This window comes from Eptesicus fuscus, chromosome 4 (assembly GCF_027574615.1).
Source record: "Eptesicus fuscus isolate TK198812 chromosome 4, DD_ASM_mEF_20220401, whole genome shotgun sequence".
NCBI classification, from domain to species: Eukaryota; Metazoa; Chordata; class Mammalia; order Chiroptera; family Vespertilionidae; genus Eptesicus; species Eptesicus fuscus.
Window position 1 is genome coordinate 60,294,300 of NC_072476.1, and position 22,283 is coordinate 60,316,582.

At 35.7% G+C, this 22,283-nt stretch overlaps 1 protein-coding gene across 2 annotated transcripts in view; it reads left to right on the plus strand.

Moving 5' to 3' along the window:
- FAM172A (family with sequence similarity 172 member A) overlaps positions 1 to 22,283 on the plus strand; it is a 375,530-nt gene that overhangs the window by 177,944 nt on the left and 175,303 nt on the right. For both annotated transcript variants that reach the window (XM_054715061.1, XM_054715062.1), the window contains one exon: positions 17,793 to 17,912. In XM_054715061.1, coding sequence (XP_054571036.1) covers positions 17,793 to 17,912 — 120 coding nt within the window. The remainder of the gene's footprint in view (positions 1 to 17,792; positions 17,913 to 22,283) is intronic.

Consider the following 22,283-nt stretch of genomic DNA (forward strand, 5'->3'; position numbering starts at 1 on the left):
ATGAACTACTTTACTAAGATTTTTCCATTGGTCTCAATAAGGCAAAAGAATACCAGTTTCTATTTTATCAGTCAGTTGTATCCTGTCTACAACATTCTCTGAAATATAAAAATACTTTAATGAGATCACCTGACGAAACGAGTGAATTCTACTCTGTTTAGTGTTCATCTTTCAGTGCTACAGAATATACTCCTGGAGGAAAAATAATCCTCAAGGTTTTAGCGCCCCTAATATTTAACCACAAACACAATTAATCTAAAATGTATTGATTTAATTTTAAAAAATGGGTTGTAAACAATGGAATTAAAATTATTTAAGTGGGAAATTTCTTATCACTGTGCAGTTGCCTTCACAACACTTAACTTGAGGGAACATTTTGCCCAGTTAATTACTAAGGCTAGTGTATAGTTCTGGGGGAGGCGGGGGGTAGAGGGGTAGGGAAGGTCCATATTGACTCCAAATGACAAATGTATATAGTATTAATCTTGCCCATTCTACTACATAGCACATTTTCAAATAATCATAATTACATACTCCTAAAAGAGCCCAAAATTTTGATTTTGAGATCATAGTTCTCAGAAAAATCATAATAGAGGCAAAGCATATGTTCCTTTAATATAGATTAAGAATAGAAAAACTTAACTGCTCACAGTCAATTCCAGGGAGCAGAAGACTCAATGACATGATCTAAGCAGGAGGAACTAGCTTCCCTGGCCCTCAAGTGCCTATAGGCCCTCTGCTGTTATAGCAGCTGGTCATAGGAAAGAACCCATCAGATACTTGAGCAGGTCATTTACTGCCCACCTCACAAATGCCCGCATCCCTACCCACATCTTGCTGGCTATCCTCATGGCCCCTCCCAGCTGCATTGGAAGCTGTGGTTGTAAGTACTGTTCTCCAGATACAAATCGGATAAGAAACTGGCTTTTTCCTCGGGTATTATGTGAATTGGAACATCTGAAGGTCAGTTTCAGGCCTACGGTCTATTTTTACAACTAGAAAGAGTTGGTTGTTCTTACACACACACACACACACACACACACATTTGTATGTGTGTAATGCATACATGTGTGTTAGTAATTGATTTTATAACATTATAGGAGTCTAAAGAGAGCATGTGTTTTTATGTGTGTGTTTACATAAAAAGTACTGTAGGGTTAATTTAAGATTATGGGATCTGAACTCAAAGAAACTCCACTAGCTGGATTAGGTTGGGCAATTGACTTAAACTCTCTAAGTATCAGTTTCCTTATCTATAAAAAGGAGATAATAGTAGCTACTGCCCAGGGTATCATGAAGATTAAATGAATTAGAACATATTAAGCATTTAGTACAATATCTAATTCAGAGTAAGCCCATGAAAAACGTTAGCTGCTCTTATCACTGTTTTCATGGGGTTAGGATTTCTTGAAAATGTCATGCCTTTTCATTTTCTTTGTCCTTTTGTGCTGGCCTTGTTTTCACCTAGTATTTTTTTCATCTTCTTTGACGTTCTCTTAAATTTTAAAATAGCAACAAAAAAAAAAACAAAACAGTAGTAGATTTATAGAGGTAGGAAAAAATAAAATACAAAAATATTTTACCTTTGGAACAAAAATTTGCATATGTCAATCACTGTTCAAAATGGTATCTTACCTATTACTGGATTTATATAAGTACTAGAGGCCCAGTGCACCGATTCATACACCGGTGGGGTCCCTCGGCCTGGCCTGCGGGGATTGGGCCAAAACCAGCTCTCCGATATCCCCCAAGGGGTCCCCGGTTTCGGCCCAATCCCTGCAGGCCAGGCCAAGGGACCCACCGGTGCATGAATCCGTGCACCAGGCCTCTAATATCGCCCCCAACTGTCCTCCTCTGCCAGCCCGGTTGCCCCAAACTGCCCACCCCTGCTGACCCGGTCGCCCCCAGTTACCTCCCCTGCCGGCCCAGTCACCCCCAACTGCCCTCCCCTGCCAGCCTGTTCACCCCCACCTGCCCTCTCCTGCCGGCCATCTTGTGGTGGCCATCTTGTGATGACGTGGGGGTGGACATCTTGTGACAACGTGGGGGCAGACATCTTGGGGCGGCCATCTTGTGACAACGTGGGGGCGGCCATCATGTGATGATGCAAGGGTACGAGGGCCACCTAGGCTTTTATTAGTATAGGTTATAATCCTAAATTATGAGAGTTTTCTTATATTCTATTCTAATACAGACTTAGAATATTATTTGATTAGAAATTATTAGTAATTAATTTTATAAAGTTATGATGCTTTAAACAGAGCCTATTCATCCAATAAAGACATATATCTCTTATTTACTAAGATTTACATTTAAAAAATTTTTAATATGCCCTATAGTATCTTATTTTTACATGTTTCCTTTGGTTCAGTATGATGGTAATTCCATAACTCATGTTTATGAACACAATAGAAAATTTAATTTTTCTTATATTCTGTAATTTTTGCAAGAAATTTTTTTAAATTAAAGTATGATTGGCATAGAGCATCATATTAGTTTCAGTTGTACCATACAGTGAAAAAAGAAAGTAACTTTTAATAAAATAATATATTTCATTCATCAGATGCATGCATCTAGGTGTGTCATCATTGTAAACCTGACAGATATGAATGCAGATGGATAAGACGTATTTTTGTGTTAAGAATAATTTTGTCTTAAATTTAATTTCCAAGTTACACATTCCTTTGTTTTATAGCCTCTGCTTTTCAAAGTATCTGTGGAAATGGTTTTTTTCAATTATTTCTTGGTGTCTTGTCCCAAGACCCCCAAGGTTTGGCCTGTGCTTTCTGAGTTAAGACGTGCTCCCAATCTTCCAGTTAGGTCAACCACAAACATTAAGATATGATAGGAGGTCAGTGGAAGAAATTCATATCAAAACAACTACTCACCATGTCATTATGACAGCCTGCTGTAACAAATGTGCTTCTGTTTTAACTTATGACAATTGCTAAAAGTAATTTAATCTGACAGAGGCAGGGTGTTGAAAGGCTCCTGGAGATGTCATAAAAGCGACCTTTCTGCCCATGTGCTGCCGAAAGCCATTTTAACAAGGAGCTAAGGAAACAGTGCAACTTCTTTTGTACTTTGTTAATTAGTTATTGATTTGAAACAATGCACTTCCAAATACTGTTAGAGGAGTTAGATGCCAGCAAGGTCACCAGGTGACAGTCTAGCCCGGATAATATTTATAGTCTATGAGAATTTGTTGAAGCCTTTTGTTCTGTGATTCTAAATTGAGATTGCCTAGTTTACTCAGATGACTACAGTTTTTACTTTATCATTCATCTTTTCAGTTTAAAATTTTATGTGTTAATAATCTGATAGTCATACTTTATTACATGGTGTCGCTCCAATTTGTAGAATTGTCACTTGTGGATTTAGTCTCAAAAAATTACATATTCTCCAGAGAAAGTGTATGCGGTTTGATTAGTGATGCCAGAGAGAACAAGGAAATGTTACTTAGTCTCCAAAGAGGAAGCAAGCTAAAAAGTTTAGAATTTCTTGATTGGGCATACTAATTGATCGCTTTTTTTTAAATAAATCTTTATTGTTCAGATTATTACAATTGTTTCTCCTTTTTCTTCCCCCATATCTCCCCATCACCCTGTTCCCTCCCCGCCATTGTCCTTATCCATAGGTGTATGATTTTTGTCCAGTCTCTTCCCATACCCCCCACACAGACACCCCTTTCCCCCTGAGAATTATCAATCCACTCCCATTCTATGCCTCTGATTCTATTATGTTCACCAGTTTATTCTGTTCCTCAGATTTTTAATTCACTTGATTTTTAGAATCACTTATTGATAGATATGTATTTGTTGTTCATAATTTTTATCTTTAATTTTTCTTCTTTTTCCTCTTTTTTAAAAATATATTTTATTGATTTTTTACAGAGAGAAAGAGAGAGGGATAGAGAGTTAGAAACATCGATGAGAGAGAAACATCAATCAGCTGCCTCTTGCACACCCCCACTGGGGATGTGCCCGCAACCAAGGTATATGCCCTTGACCGGAATCGAACCTGGGACCCTTGAGTCCGCAGGCCGACGCTCTATCCACTGAGCCAAACCGGTTTCGGCATTTTTTTCTTTTTCTCTTTTTAAAGAATACCTTTCAGCATTTCATATAATATTGGTTTGGTGGTGATGAACTCCTTTAGCTTTTTCTTATCTGTGAAGCTCTTTATCTGCCCTTCAATTCTGAATGATAACTTTGCTGGGTAGAGTAGTCTTGGTTGTAGGTTCTTGCTATTCATAACTTTGAATATTTCTTGCCATTCCCGTCTGGCCTGCATAGTTTCTGTTGAGAAATCAGCTGACAGTCATATGGGTGCTCCCTTGTAGGTAACTAACTGTTTTTCTCTTGCTGCTTGTAAGATTCTCTCTTTGTCTTTTGCCCTTGGCATTTTAATTATGATGTGTCTTGGTGTGGTCCTCTTTGGATTCCTCTTGTTTGGGGTTCTATGCACTTCCTGAACTTGTAAGTCTATTTCTTTCACCAGGTGGGGGAAGTTTTCTGTCATTATTTCTTCAAATAGGTTTTCAGTATCTTGCTCTCTCTCTTCTGGCACCCCAAAAATTCTGATATTGGTACGCTTAAAGCCATCCCGGAGGCTCCTTATGCTATCCTCACACTTTTGGATTCTTCTTTCTTTCCGCCTCTCTGTTTGGGTGTTTTTTTCTTCCTAATATTCCAGATCTTTGGTTTGACTCTTCGGGTGTGGTGGACTACTCTGTATATTCTTTATTTCAGACAGTGTATGCATAATTTCTGACTGGTCCTTTTCCATTTTTTTGGTATTCTCATTTAGGTCCTTGAAGGTCTCTTCAAGTTTCTCAACGGTTTTTAGAAGATTCTCGAGTAACCTTATAAATATGGTTCTGAACACTGTGTTGTCCATTAGTTTGCTTTCATCTATCTCTCCTACTTGTGACATACTTCGATGTCTCCACATTTTGGCTACCTGATCGCTTTTTTTTTTTTTTTCCAATTTGGTAATTTAGTTTCAATGATTTCATCATGTTGCAAATAGAAGTTAAATGACTGTCCTTCACTTCTTATGGAAAAGTATTCAGACTGTTTTAAATTACATTTCTTCTAAAGCATTTATGTGCAAGTTAAACTGAAAGCTGTTGTATAAATCAATTTGCAAGGCACTATGGAGGATAGAAGATCAGAGGGAGAGTTAGGGTAACTCACGAGTTAAAAGTAGGAATTCACAATTCAAACTTCTTGTGCTCTAGTCTGGAATTGCACTTATTCGCTGTTTGAACTTAAAGTACTGAACCTCCCTGTGCCTTATCAATGCAGTGGGAACCATAATAGTACCTCCCTCATAGTGTTATTCTGAGGATCACATGAGTTAATACATGTTAAATGCTTTATCAGGAGCAGCTAAGTAGTAACCCCTTGATAGATGCTAGCACTGTTATTACTGTAATAATTAATAACAAAAATCATCCCTGCCCTTATTTTTATATTAAGAATTTTATATTTTAGTGTATGCAGCATTTTCAATATGTAAAAATAAGTATGACTATTTTTCTTATTTTTTTCTTATATTTTGCTTATAAATAAATTACAATTTGTTTGCTATACATAGGAAATATTAACAATATCATGGTAAATTTGTTCTCTGCATTTGGGTTTGTGATGCAATAAAGAAAATACTTGCCTTTGTTTTGAAATCAGAACTGCTGATAAAATACAACAATTTTCAGTTTAATTGTTTTGATGGTGAGAAATCTAGGTTTGCAGTTTGCAAAATGCATTTCTTAGGATAGAAACATTCTAAAATAGATACTTTACATTAATTGGGACAAGTTAAAAGGTGTTTGGTATTTTAAGTTGAACTATTTCAATAAATTTACTTGTACACAGATAGACAAAACTTCATGAAAAAGGCATATTGTGCTAAGCCCTGTTTTTTTTAGTAATTTCTTAACATCTCAATCAATAAGGAAACGCATATCAAAGTACTTATATTTACAACTATTAATTAACAATTTGAAGCGACTGTAATACCTGTTGGCCAGATGTAAAGAAAAGGTTGCTCTCCCACAGCATGATAGGAATGTAAGACAGCAGTCTATTAACATAAAATTAAAAATACATAAGCCTTTCAACCCAACGGTCCTATTCCTGGGAATCTGTCTTATTGAAGTAAAATCATTTCTAATTCAAATCTATAATAGCAATAGTTTAAAAATACCAGTTGAAAGCCAAACTTAATGTCTAGATTTAAAATCATAAGATGAAATAGACCTCTAATAAAGGAATTCTAGCAGTGCTACCTTGTCTTCATTTTTCACAAATTTAGAATATCCACATTTGTTGGAATGAATTAAGTCTTATTACAATACATAGAGATACTATTATAATACGTTTAAGCTATTATAAGTTTATTAGTATATTTTAAGGTGTTTTCAGAAGTTGGTTTATGACAAAGTAAATAATTATAACAAGTATATAAATAACTCAGTTACATCTTTGTAGTATATCCTGACAGAAACTAAACATCTATTATGTGCTGTTTGCTGGGCTTCTTATTTTTCCTCAGTTCAACCTCCCTATGGGATAGCAACTCAGATTCTCTTTGTCCTCAACGTTTTTGCTCTATTTTAAAAATATATATAATTTTAGAGTCTCCCAGGTTAACTTTTCCATGTATAAATGAGGAACATGAATATCCAATAGCTTAGTTACCATTGAAAGCCATAAAGCTCATTCAGTGGCACTGTCTAGATATGGACTTAAGTCTTCTAGTGTGTGTGTGTGTGTGTGTGTGTGTGTGAGAGAGAGAGTGAGTGTGAGAGAGAGAGAGAGAGAGAGAGAGGGAAAGAGAGAGGGAGGAGAGGGAGGGAGAATGAGAATATTGTCTCTGACAATTTTAAGTAAATAATCTTTCCATCTGGTTACCATGTGTCTTACAAAGCAGAGATATCAAGTCATAAGCATTTACATTTGATTTACTGATATCTAACAATAATTGTCCTGCTACACAAAATTCTAAGCTCCTCAAAGCCCCCAGGAAATATCTGCTTCCCTGAAGGTTGCCTCCCTTCCTCCTCCGTACATTTTTATGAAATATGCTATGTAATGCCTCACTTTTGTAGATAGAAATACTAAAAATAATTTACACTTTTCTTGATGACCCAGTGTCAACATATGTTCAGATGAACAGGCAAAGAATTCTTTAAAAACTTACTGAAGAAAATTGCTAGTATATGGCAGAGCCAGTATTCAAATCTGGGTAGTCAGGTTCCATCTCTGTAATCCTAATTACTTTATACTGCCTTGTTAAAACATATTTAATATCCTTCCTTCTATGTAAGCATAACCAATGTTTCCTGCTCTTTGTAGCAATGAACCAAATGGCCAAGAGTGTTGCTTTTGTAAAATTCAGGGGTGGGGAACGTCTGGCCTGCGGGCTGTATAAGGCCCTCGCAATTATTTGGTCTGGCCCTGCCAAGGCATTAGGGGTGAGTTAATTAAATGTTTGACCAAATATAGCAGATTAATTTTTAAGTTGATGGTTCTATATGGCGCTTGAATGATGTTATAAATATCCAAATGGCCCTTGGGAAAAAAAAAAAAGTTTCCCTACTCCTGAAATACTATGGTCCAGGTTCACATGAAAAATAGACCTTTGTGAAATGAAGCAGTTCTCTGAAAGTTCCATGTTATTCTATTCAGGTTTTAGTAATGGTTGTAGTTTTACTGTAGCTCCAACCCTCACCCCCACAAGACTGAAGCACTCGTTTCCACATCTCCTCTAAGTGTTGATGGCTGACAACACTTGTTGTCACAGGTACCCCAAATCCCTCCCTCCTGACATTGATTTCAAGGGAAGAGAACCACCAGGCCCACAATTGTGCTTCCTTCTTGGAGGATAACAGTTTCCAATGACTGTTTAGTGTCTGTTCTCCTTGCCCCAATTTGGGAGAACACTATAGGAGCTGGGGCTTTTGTGTAGGCAGGACAATTATTGTTAGATATTATGGGGATAATAGTACCTACTTCATAGGATTGCTATCAAGATTAAATGAATTAATACTTGTAAATTATTTATATCTGTGCCTGCCTCAGTACATACTATAGAAGCATTATCATGATTGCATTGTAGATTGTACTAAGAGAAAAAAGCCTAAATTTTATGAAACTGAGTGGGATCATGAGTGTTTATTTTGTTAGAAATGCTCAGGAGCATAGTTTTTTATTGTGTTTTTATTTTCAATCTAAGAATCCTATCAGTTCTGTCTGCCTTCCATTCCAGGTTACACCCAGTTTGTGAGAATTATGGTCCAATAACAAAGCATTTGGCATAATTTCTATAAATAATGGGCCATAATTATTTGCTTATCCACTTTTTACTGACTTCTTGATAGTTAAGTGTTGTTTAAACATTATATTCAAACAGATAAAAAGATAACGTTTTATGTCAGCCTACTATCACAGCCATTTGTTAACAATATTTTGACATATATGATTTAAAAGAATAGGTAGTATAGCATAGAAAGAAGTTCAGATGCTAAAACGAGGCAGACTGGCTTGCAATCTGGCAAGTAGTAAAGTAGTATGACTTCTGCAAATGAATCTCTGTAAATTGGGACATTCAGCATATCTATGTCATGAAGTTATGGTAAAGATTGAAGAAGAGAAAGCATGTAGCTAGTTCAGGTGGTCAGTGTCCTAGTCAAGGTACAGTGGTGTTGGCTTAGTCTGAAATAGTAAGAGTGGAAATTGAGAGAAGTTTATAGATTTCAGAAATATTTGGGAGGGTAAGTTGAATAAATATAAGAAATAGAGGAAGATGTCACTAAATGGGTGGAGGTACCACTTAATAATGATGAGGAAGACTGAAGGAAGAACAGATAGTGGGGAGTTGGAAAGTAATGCAGAGTTTACTTTTGGATATGTTAAGCATGAAATAACTGAAATTCGAATATGTATGATATGGTTCTGAATACAGATCCTATGTCAGTTATATTCATTATGAATGGGTTCTGTTCATAATAATTTATAATTTATTAATATAGCCATATTGACAAGTAATGTAGCCTTGAATCTATCATCACAACGATGGCTGTCAATAATATTTTGATACCTAAAAGATAGGGAAAATTTATAGTTTCAAGATATCTCCAGCTTATAGATTCTTTTATCTATTTTCATTATGTTTAAGTTGAATCTTATGAAATTGCCATCTTAAGATTAAAAAATGTCTAATATGGGTAATTTCACATGGTTCAATTTAATATTTAGAGACCAAATAATGGTTCTTTATTTTTGAAGATGTTTTCATTATATGTATGCTATACCATCAGATTTTATGCATTCATATATACTCCTGGTCCTTTCGTCATCATTAAACACTAATGCACACACTTTGTAAAAAATAGCACATTTCAAATATGCCAAAATGAAAATTTTAAACCAAATTATTTTACTGGATTAAAATTACATTACAACTCATGTAACATTATAAAGTATATTTTAACCACAAGTGTTCCTATGAATGTTTTTTTCTATACTAATGTCTGTGTTGTTCATGTACAAAGGAGTTTTAAATCGCAGAATAATCTAAAAGCTTAAAGCTGAAGCATAAATTCCCTTCTGTGTGTCTTTGTGAATTAGGGCCATATGGTATTTGTGTTTCATTTCTTCGGGAAGGGTACCCTACTGGCCAATTCCTAAAAATATAAATTTTATTCCATCTTATACCTATGGTGCAAGATGGTAACTTACATTTTTGCATCCTCATAAATTCATCTTCCTTGGATATCTTCTTTCCATTTGGATTTTATCGAGCTATATTTTGCTTAATGAAAAGTCTTAGCTTTTTGAATGAAACAACTTTTATTTGTAAATTTTATCATAGAAGGTAAATACTTATATTATTGTTTCTTCAGATGATATTTTCAGTGGTTGAGCTAAGGTAGCTAGGGTGGGGTGGGGTGGGGTGTGTTTGTGTGACTACGTGACACAATTGAAATTAGTGACATAGGTATGTGTTAAAGTAAAAAACAATGGATTTTTCTTATTCATAAAGATGTTTTCTTAGTAGATAATGCTTACCAGTGTAACTACAGAATGAATTATATGAAGTAAAATAAAATAATCGTGAAGTTCAATTTTTAAAATTGTTCATTTTTACAACCATTAAATTTTTATTTTACCTTGCCTAAAATCAGTTATAAGTTTAAAGCATGAATTTTAGGAACACACTTATTTTAGAACTTTGTAGCAACAGGTAAGCCAAAGGAAAATCTGTCAGATTTGGCATTGGTTCAGAAAATATGTGAACCTGTCACTGTAAGCAGTCTCAAAGGGCGAAATGCTTTACAGGAGCTAATTAACCTTAGAAAATAATTACGCAAATATGCAAATGTTGTTTAGATAATTCCATGTGTTATCAGCTCAGGTAGTCCATCATAAATGCAGACCTTGCAATGCCTCGGTAGTAGAATCTGGCATAGTTGATAAGGCTTTGGTTACTGCATCAATTCTATTTGGCATTTAACGATTAATGATGGCAAGAGTACATCAGGAAATTCAACCTGTACTCTAAATACAGCTGAATTCTACAGTTTAAATATCCTATGCATTCTGCCACCAGCAAAGTCTAATTAATGGATTTACGTATTTTCTTTTCATGCACTTTGTGTATTTGCATATTCTAAAATCATCCAGCTTGAAGTTACTCAATACAAAATGAACTCTAATGTGAAATTCATGGAGAACCTGTAGAATAGATTTAGTATGTTTGCATTTCTGTAATTGAGGCATATTAGAAAGTCTTTCATGTTGAAATCTGTTTAGTCTCAAAATACACTGCTGGTAATATACACCTGCTGGATTATGGTTTATAAATAAATAATGATGTGGACACAATGTGGGCTGCGGGTTGGAATGACACAAATTTACCTTGGAATAGCATCACCTCATTTATAAAACTGTGATTTTAGTAATGTAGTATGTCAGAAATATATATTAAATACCACTCCAGGTATATTAATTCTTGTGCTACCGTTATTGTGCTTAACTGTTGTCAGAGGCAGTAAATATTTGGCAGAATGTGTTACATCTTAAAAATGTGGGGATCTGGCTCTCTTAAACACTCTGAATAGTTAAAAAGCCATCATTTTGTGAAAGCCTAGGGAAATAGTCACATAATGGAGGCCATGTTTTTTATAACTAAGGTTTATGTTCTTTGCATCTTTTTAAAATTTTTTGAATAAAACTAATTAATTTAAAAAATGGAATTCACATAGCATCATTAACTTTCCTTTGATGATTCAGGATCACTACTGTTCTTGTCAGTTGCTGGGCTTTAACAGCAGTACTGCTCTTACATTGCTCAGTAACAGGTACCTCGGGCTATTGCGCACTCTGTCCTCTTCTAATTTTTTTTTGCTTTTCTGTATATTCAGTTATTATCAGACTTTTAGTTAGCAATTCTTACTCGTGATTAAACGTACTTGAAGCACCCCTTTTGGTATGCTGCTTGGAAATGTGCGGTGGGTTCAGTCCAGATACTAGAATTTGGTACATGAAGGTGCAAAGACGCTGCTCAGATGCTGATTCTCCCTAAGAAGCCAACAGTAACCATTCAGTAGGATTTGATTTTTTGTTTACTTGTTTTATTATAAAAAGCATGCAGTTTGTAGAATTTTGGAGAGTTGAGAAAAATGTAAAGAAGCTAAAATTAGAAAATATTCATAATCCCACAATCCATAGGCAGCTCGGCTGTTTTTAATATTTTTGACTTCTAGTCTTTTTCAAGCCTTTTCACTTAGTGAATTATACTATATATAAAATTAGATGAACTGCGTGTCTTACTTTGTAAACTCATTGAATACCTATGTAATATTTCCTTAGGCAGATAAACTATAATTTACTTAAGTATTTATTTCTGCATTACTAGAATTTAAGCTTTATCCAGATTTTTGCTTTTATAAGTGAGACAGTGATGAACATCTTTGAGCATCTATCATTGCCACATTCCAGATTACTAGAAGCTAGATTCCTAAATGGAGTTTAAATACTTCTTTGTCTTGGTTTTTGAAACTCACTTCGTATTTTGTCAATAGTATCATTGCCAGTAGACCTGGCATCATTAGTCATTTATTAAATGCCTGTAGAATGCCTTGTATTTATAGTTTGAATTCGAAAGAGTATCTAACTGCAAATCTGGTTTTAAAACCTTATATTCTAGAAGGGAGGAGAAGTGACTTGGCAGATTAAAGAAAAAGCAGGATAGAGAAGAACCAATGAAATAGTACAGGAATAACTAATAGTAGAGCTGACAGGTAAATGTAAGCCAACAATATTTTACAGTAGTTTTAAACAGGCATGATAATAATACATGCAAATAGATGTACATACTTTCTGTATATTTCTTGTAAGATGTTGTGTGTCAAAGGTTGGCAAAATTCTTTCCCCATCTGTCAGATGAGAATCTGACCTTCAGTTAACTTTCTACCTCTGTCCCTGTCAACCTGATAAGATTGTGTCTTAAATTGGGTTTCCCAGGTAACAGATTTTGAAGTTGCATGCAGGAAGTTCATTGAGGAGTTTTCTGGGGATCCGCACTTGTAAGGGAGTGGCGGGGGAAAAAGGAATTTCGAAGGAGGATCTGAACTGCCCTGCCATACAGTCACAACAAAGGCCTCATCCAAATCTATGCTGACCTCTGCATCTGGGATGGCTCTTTAGAGATGTCTTGCCTTGAGGCAAGAGATAGGGTCCTTATAGATCCACATCATCGCCAACATTCACTGGATATAAGTTGCCTCAGAAGTGGGACTGTTAATTTAGGCAATTTAACTTTCTTTGGGTGAGAACAGTTCCTAGTCAGTGCCTCAGTTAAAGCTAATCAGGGCCAATACTCCCATAGCTCAGGAAATGAGTGCCATATAACTGAAAGGAGTTCTGGGAAGCATACCACACCATCCACTGTGAGTGAGTGGTTGGTAGGCAACATTGTTTAGAAGGAGATATAGGCTATACTTGCTATAGCTTTGATCTTCCCTGGGGGTAGTAATTCTTATAATTGGGCATGTTCCACGTAGGCTGGAACCTGGGAAGTCATGCCTATGGAGTTGTTGCAGGAGGTATTGGCTTCTGTGGGGTGTAAGACTTTTAAGTCAGGATAACTCGTGCATCTGCCCAAGGTGAGTCTGGTTCCTTCGTTGCTGAGCTAGCACCCCATGGCCAAAGGGCATAAATCCTGGAAGTCCATGTGGGCTACTACCGGAACTGCTGCGAGGCTGTCACCAAAGGTGTTGCCCTAAAGGCAACCTGTCATTTCTGCCCTGTATTTTGTAGTGTCAGTGGCCATCAAGGGTGACCCAAATTATTTACTTGCCCTTATAGATGACCCCTTAAGTAGATATTGTAGACATTTTTTCAATCGGTTCTCACTTTTTAGAAAATTTGCTTTTAAAACCTAAAACTAATGAATAATGTAATGATCTTAGAGTGGTGCTGAAAATATTTGAGTACTTAGGGCACATGAATACTTAAGGTTTCTTTTTGCTACTGCTGACAAGCCATTATTAAACAGATGTTGTCTCCCTAGAGTATAGAAAAGAATCAGCTATAATACCAATCTCTGAAAACAGTAGTTTTTATATGAGAACAGTGGAAAGAACTGTTTGTTCTTAGCTCTCCTTTAGTCATAGATGGGTCATTTGGGCCTGGTTGGCAGTTTCCCTCATATCCTGTGAGTCACAAAGTTTTGCTACTTCTTCTGTTGCAATGACTCATTCCATCCCTTCCTTTCCATTCACTCTGCTGCCACCCCGAGTAGCATTTATAGTCTTTATCACTTTATATGTGTGGATTATGGAACATGCTGCCTTGGAAGTGCTCTCTGCCTTTAGGTTTTGTCTTATCTGAGCTGCATTACCTGTGAGATCTCAGTCTGCATTCCATGATAGAGTTTAGTCTAGCGTTTACAGACTGTTAATGTGTAAACCAAATTTTCCTGGAGCCTATATAACGTCTCAGGAAATAGTGAGAAGAAAGGCTAGAAAGACAGGATTAAAGTGAAAGACTAAAAGAAATGAGACTACTTAGGAATCTATTGTCAGAGGACCCGAACTGAGGTGGGAATGGAAAGGATGGGACAGGTAGGTTCTCAAAGAAGAATTGGTGATTGTGAGAAGAAAGCGGGGAGAACCTCACTGAGGTCAGATCATATGGATTTATAATGTGTCCATTGAACTTGGTGTCAGGAGTAGAGAATGTACTACTTCTCACATACTACTGCCCCTTATGTCTTTATGTAACACCTTCATGAAATTGCAAACACATTAAAGAGCAGGATCATGGCTTGCTTCTTGTCCTTACACACCCACTTCCAGCACAGAGTATCATGGGAACAGAGTAACCTAATATTCTATATGTCTTTATTCTGTCAATACATAAAAGAATATTTACTACCATCACAGGTTTTTAAGAGTGTTAGTTCTGCCAGCCATAGCATGTAGAAACTCTATCTGTTTTGTTTTTACATTTCTTTCTCTTTTTTGGGGTGGGGTGGGGTGGTGGTGGTATTGGAAATGGAGTTTTTGGCATTTTTTATTTTTCAAATATAGTTAACTTTTAGTATTATTTTGTATTGGTTTCAGGAGTACATCATATACTTCACAAACTGTCTCCACCCTCCCCAATATTTCCAGTACCCACCTGTCACCACACATAGTTATCACAATATTATTGACTATATTCCCTATACATTTCTTTCATTGTGAGATAAAACTATGGAAACCAGATGTCTGGGTTTTGTCTGGACTGTCTGAATTTAGACCTGTTCTCCCAATACAATTTGTTTTTCTGTATATGACTACAAGATTGTAAGTAATCATCCTTAAGATAAATATTTTTTCATTATTCATTTATTACCCTAAGATTTAATGAACAAGACACAGCTCTTGGTCTCAAGAATTTACTAATTTAGCAAGCAATTAGCAATAGAAATCATCCAGTGCAATAATGGGAGCATGCACAAGATGTTATTGTGGGACATTACCTATCCTTGGGGAGACTTTTGATAGAAAGTGACGTCTCATTTGAGTTCTGAAGATAAGTAGGAGTTAGTAGGTGAAGGGCGTGAGTGAAGTGAGAGCATGACACAGGCGTCACTTTGGAAACAAAGGAAATAGTCCAGAGGCAAGAAAAGTATGGCGCAGATAGGTTACTGCAAGTTGTTTCCTGCAGTTGGAACACAGCGAATGTTCTCTGTTGTCTCTCATGGTGGGAAATGGGTGTCTTTTGGATCATTGTGTTTTGCAGGGCAATAGTAAAAGACATAGTTCAAGGTAGAAGCCAGATCATGAAAGGCCTTAATGTCATGTATACAGAGTTCAAACTTGATCTGAGGGCAATGAGGAAATTTTGAAGGGCTCTAAGCAGGAAGTGAGTAATGTGGCAACATGATCATATTGTATTTTTGAAAAGTTGTCCTTACTACAGAACTAGACAGAGGAGCATTTAAATGGCCAATTCTAGAAGCAGGGAAAGTGGGCTGGAGACCATTGCCAACATCAACGTGTGAAGTGATAGGGCTTGAACTAAGCCAGGGGAAATGAGAATGGCAAGAAGTAAATAGATTAAGAGACAATTGGGGACAGAATCAACAGCATTTTAATGATTGATTATATGTGGAGTTTGAGGGAGAGAGAAATAAAATACGATTCTCAGAATTCAGCTGGAGGTGGGGAGCAAAAACAGTGACATAGGTTCACAGAGGATGTTCTTAGCATAGTGTTGAATTGGTTGAGTTTGAATTATCTTTGGGACATCCAGAAGGAAATGAGTTGGTCTGCAGCTCTGGAGAGAAATTTAGGGCAGAGATAGATATTAGGGAACAACAGCTTTTAGGTGGCAAGTGAAACCATTCATATGGACCTTCTTAGGGAATTAATCTTTTGGTGTTAAAGCTTCCAGGAAATATTTATACAAAATATTTTCATGATGTTTAGTTTTTAGCAGTTTGTTTTCTAATCAGTATTATTTAGCTCTTCAGGTTTTTTTTTTTCTTTTTCACATTATCCAGGTTTTACCACAATATGTGTCAGTTATAGAAATAAACACAAGAAAATGAAGTTATTATAAAACTTTTAGAATTAAAGCAACATGCATACATGTTTTAAGGTTTAACAATTTAGGGAAATGTCAAAGGCTTTGGATTTATATGTTCAGATTTTTCCCAGTTGTAGAAAAATAATTGTATGGAAAATCTCTTTTTTAATGTATATTTTAAATGATATAAATAGAAAATATTTGTTGCTGATTTCTGCTTATTTTCAGTTTACAGAGACACTTAAAAATTTATAGTTCAAATAATTTAATATAAATATTTTCATATACACATATAGAATTATAGCTGAATTTTTTTAGTGTTACAGTTTTATCATAAGACCACTATAATATTCTGCTATGCAATGAATATCCTTATATATATTTTAATATCTCAGATATACCTAGAATGCACTATTCCTTCAACAATGTGCTTATTTTAATATTTTGTTTCAAAAGATCATAGTAGCAGTTAAGTTTAGCAGTCCTACCTAATAATAGAGTAATATGCAAATTGACCGCACCTTCGCTACGCCTAAGCCACGCCCACCAGCCAAGCCACACCCACCAGCCAATCAGGAGCAAATATGCAAATAAACCCAACCAAGATGGCTACAGCCACCGAGAGCGGGAGGGAGGCTTGGGTTTCCGTGGTAACAAAAGAAGCCATCCTGTTGCCAGCCTAAGCCTCCACTCAAGGCTACAAAGTTTCAATTATAGAAGGTGAATTAACTCCAACAGAAATCGCTGCTGGCCGCAGAGCGAGCAGCAGGCTTGGCTTTGTTCCAGGCTACAAAGTTTCAATTGTAGAAGGTAAATAAATTCCAGATACCAGGGCCTCCTCTTGGGTCTCCAGGGGGCGTGGCCGGCCTGCAAACCACCACAGGCCCCTCGCTCAGGCCGCCCCATGCCCCAAGGGAACCCCCCCTTCAGGGCAAACAAGTCAGCCCCCACCCATGCACCAGGCCTCTATCCTATCTAATAAAAGAGTAATATGCAGATTGACCATCACTGCAACACACAATATAGCTGCCCCCATGTAGTCAAAGATCCTGCCCCCATGTGGACACAAGATGGCCGTCACAAGATGGCCAGCAGGGGAGGGCAGTTGGGAGGCACCAGGCCTGCAAGGGAGGGCAGTTGGAGGCGATCAACCCTGCAGGAGAGGGCAGTTAGGGGTGACCAGGCCGGCAGAGGAGGGAAGTTGGGGGCAAACAGGCTGGCTGGGGAGCAGTTAGGCATCAATCAGGCTGGCAGGGGAGTGGTTAGGGGGTGATCAGGCTGGCAGGCAGAAGCGGTTAGGGGAAATCAGGAAGGCAGGCAGGCGAGCGTTTGGGAGCCAGCAGTCCTGGATTGTGAGAGGGATGTCCGACTGCCCGTTTAGGCCCGACCCAGGATCGGGCCTAAACGGGCAGTCGGACATCCCTTGAGGGGTCCCAGATTGGAGAGGGTGCAGGCTGGGCTGAGGGACATGCCCCCCCTCCATGCACGAATTTCGTGCACCGGGCCTCTAGTATTTTAATAATAATATAACACTAATTTATTCTCTAATTTTAATTTTCAAAGTAGTCCTTTTGTGTTATTATTTTGAATAAGCCGTAACCATCTTATTTCTTATGCTATATAAGCAAGCACATAATTTAATTTTTTATGACTCTGATAGTAATTAGATACAGTATTTCATATATGATCTTTGTTTTTTTATAGGAAAATGGTTCTCCTGAAGAACATGCGATCTATGTGTGGGACCATTTCATAGCCCAGTCGGCAGCTGAGAATGTATTTTTTGTTGCTCACAGCTATGGAGGACTTGCTTTTGTTGAACTGGTAAGTGCACGTTTAACTCTAGTTTTAATCCCTGAACTTCCTATAGGTTTATCCCCTCCATTCCCTTTCTGTTGGCATAATTACTTTAAATCACTTTATCATGGATGAAAATACTGTCTTTAGAGTAAATAATTTTATTCTGTTTAAAAAGACTATACTTATTTATTTTATTTTGGCAGAACTTTAAAATACTAATCAGAAAGCTTTTTGCCTGTTCCTTATTTAATTATAACTTTTTAATTTCTAAATTTCTATAAAATTAAAAAGTTATAATTATAGCCCTACATTATAGCCCCAGTTTCTATACATTTTATGATATCTGTTTCCTGTCTTATGTATATATCATATATATCTGTAAAGTGTTAAAATTTTCAAGAGACCCTTTGAATATTTGGGAATATTTTTAATTTTTAAATAATTCTTTATTGTTGAAAGTATTACACATGTCCTCTTATTTCTCCCATTGCCCCCCTCCGCTCCCGGCCTTCAGCACCCTATTGTCTGTATCCATTGGTTGATATTTTGATAACCTTTACCTGATTTATCTCTACAAATTAGCACTTGGTCAGAATCTACGTAATTAAAACTATTATTCTGTTTCTAAGTGGAACTTATTACTTGGCTGCAAAAATATTTGCATTTCAAAATAATCTGATTGTTAGAGTTAAGATTATATGTACATGATAGAAAAAAATGATTAAGATTTCTGAATTTTGTCTGTATTATCTGCAATATTACAAGTACCAATGTGAATGATTAATGAGATATAATCATTATTAAAAATACACTGCTGAAGCATTTGTGCCTTTATGCCCATAACCCCTTACGTCACAGGAAGGTACCAGTGCTACAATAAAGTGATTAATTTGATTAAAGTCCATTTGATAATTTTAAATCCATTAGCCTCACGTGGACATTGAACACAGGCACAGCATTGGTTGTCTTAATTTTTATGTTTCTAAACTTTGCTATGTATTTCTCTTTTCATGGAAATTAGATATATTTCCATGGCTTTTTTAACTTCCCCACACCTTATTGCTTACCCACATGATTTAGATATAACTGGTAGTGACACCAGAGAATAATTTTGCTGATCTAAATTTTTCAAATGCTTATGCTCTCTTGAGATCAGGAAATGAATTAAATCGTTTATTTCTTCAGTTGATTTTACTTTTTAGAAATGATTTCAAGTACTTTTATCTCTGTTGAATTTATTTTAATATATAATGGAAATATTAAGATAGCTAACAAACTGTTATGGTAACTTTTTAAAATGTGAATGTTTTCTGTTAACCCTACACACATACACACACACAAATACACACAAGTTTTCATATATGTAGCTTGTGTTGTCTTTGCATACCATTAAATGACTTAAGACATGATATTTCATTGACAGAGTAATAAAATATGTCTGAAAGCCTGTAAGACTTCTTAATACATCCATTCTCTCTCTCTCTCTCTCTCTCTCTCTCTCTCTCTCTCTCTCTCTCTCTCTCTCTCTTTTTTTTACTTTAAGACAGTTTATAAAAATCTTCTGTACATCATATTTGGAATTTAACTAAGTTTTGGACAGTTTTTAAAATAAACTTAAGATGCCAGAGTAACAGATGACCAGTGTGTCACTCGTGTTTTGCCTGTCCTTCTTGTCACACACTGGTGAATATTTCTCCACTTTTGTTCCACTTTAATATAAAGCACACAGATGTTTCAGAACAAGACTTGACTTCTGACCTTGAGGCTATTTAGGGTCAGGGTCCTCAGGGCCTGTGAAATTATCACAAGCTGAGCTAAAGTTTTTCTCCATCACAGGAAGTAACCAGTAAGTAAGAAGTTAAAAAGGAGCTTTGTCAGAGAGACAAGATGGTCTCAGTAGGGTCAGCTTCTGTAGTCTGCTGTCTCGGCAGGAGGTGCATGCATGGGAGGAGGAATATAATATAACCAGTGGCACATCACATATCTGTCAGGCAACACCAGGCCTGAGAAGTCTATTTAATGGAATATACCTTGTTTAGGTTTTTAAACATTAATGACGATTATCTCAACTTCATGTATTTGCTACTTTTTGTGAAATAACTTAGATGGGGGTATGTAATGGGGTTAGATGGTGACAACTAAAGAAAAAGTGGTTACTGGCCTAATGATATGGATTCCTCTAAAAAAAAAACATAATATTGTGCACTGATAAGTTTTACATAAATTTTGACAAAAGTTGATTAATATATAAAGCCATTATGTTTCTACTTAATTTCAAAAGGATTTTTAAAATTCAACGTTGATAAAGAAACAATAAAAAGACATTAAAATATTTTATAGGCCTTTACTTTTGCTAAAAGCTGAATAATATTACCCATTTTCCCAAATATTCTTAGGGGAAAAGTCATGATGTTTAAAATGTTGAAATATTCACTCTCAGGATTTTTTAACATAAGTGTAATATCTAAAATTACTTTACATAGATTTAAAACGTTAATATTAACTTTCTAAGAAAGTAAATTTTGAACACCTTGAATTATAGTTTAGATCTCTGTCTTAATAATGTTTTATACATATCAGATATTAAATCCTTTGGATTTCAATAAAGTTAGACTTTTTAAAAGTGTCATAAAGGTGTACTCCAGTTAAAAAAAAAAACTCCACACACACTCCTTATGGAATAGTCATAAGTTGTAACATCATGTTTGAATGTATGAAGATTGTTTTTCTACCATTCTCATGTAAATTTACATTCTTTTTGTTTAGGTCATGAGTTTTAAGAAAATGTATTTTGAATGTAAATTGTGTAGATAGTATAGCTTCAATAATATATGCAATTATTTAGAGTGTTTACTGTTTGAAAAGCAAGTACCAGTTAGGACTTATTCTAAAATGTATCCTGAGGCTTACTAAATTTAAATTGTTTATAATTATAGTTTAAAATTAAATGTGTTGCTAATATATATATGAAAATAAATTACTTCTAAATTTAGAGCACAAAAAATATTTCAGATCTTTCATATTTTGCTAATTACTGTTTTTGAAAACTGAGAACATAATTTATTATTTTATTGTGCCTTAAAGTATTGAATTTCTCCTGAAGAATACATTATAGTTACAAGATTTATTTTCAAAACCAATGTTCATTTTATGGTAGTAAATCTTGGAATGTGATCAGGTCCAACCTCATAAAGACAGTGTACAGTTTACTATAATAATGAGAAAAGTGATGCTAAAAATATGCCTTTCACAGCTTTTATTTTTATCAGATGGTAACAGCTCAAGTTTCCAATTCTCTAAACTTTCTGCGATTCCAGTAAGAATGGGTGTTGATAAGATAGCTCTGGAAGCAATTCGAACATTCAGTCATTAGTGATGAGTGATTATGAATTGATAATCAATTTTTAAAAGTAACATATCTGCCCAATGTTATCTTTTCTGTGTACTTAAAATAATGTCAATATAAAAAAATAATGCCAATATATAAAGTAACTGTTATTAAACCATCATTTAGAAGACTTACATTTCTGTGTTAGAAATTGTTTGATAGAATTAGTTGTCAAAATCAGAATGCATTTACCAAATTCATTCAGAAATACATCTACAAATATTGCAGTTTACTTTTGCCTATATTAGTTGTTTACATTTTATCTCATTTGTTGGAAATTAACTGTCATTAAAAAACAATGCAGTTGTAAGTTTTTTCATCATCTCTTTTACCAGCCACTTTGATGAAGTGATTCCATTGCTTCCATTGTTGGTCATTTCAGAATCCTTTGCTCTTGTCTTCCTAGGTGATAGTTTGGCAAAATCAAGCAGCCTTAAAATTTTCTTTTAATTGGAAATTTGTTAGCTTTCCTAGTTAATGACCAGTTTTTAATCTCAGCTCACCTTCCCTTCCCTGTTTGCTGTGCTCAATAAATCAATTTGCATTCATATGTCTTTTCCTAGTCAAAGTGAGTGTTGATATTTTTATTAAACAATTGTAGTAAATATATTTCATTAGTTTATTGAATCATCTCAGCTGATATAAAATTAGTGTTGTTATAATTACTTTTATTTCCTTTTCCGTGTTATTAGTGGTATGTACATAACCACCATTAAAAACCTCACTTAGAAATGTGTGAAAACTGTTCCTTTTGAAAGTGCATCTCTACCCACTTTTGATTTCGGTTTCTCCATGCTTGTCAGCACTTGATTGGCACCTTACTTGCATGTGAATTAAGGAGTGAAGGGAACTCTGTTTTCCTGCTATTGTTCCATGCTGGGCTCCCTAGCCTTCAGGCAGCCTAAGCTGACCTTCAGCAGTTGATAGAGGACTAGTTTTTGGACATAACTCTATGAGGACACTCAACCTCAGTCTACTCTGAATTGATCTTTTGAAATTGCCTAGGG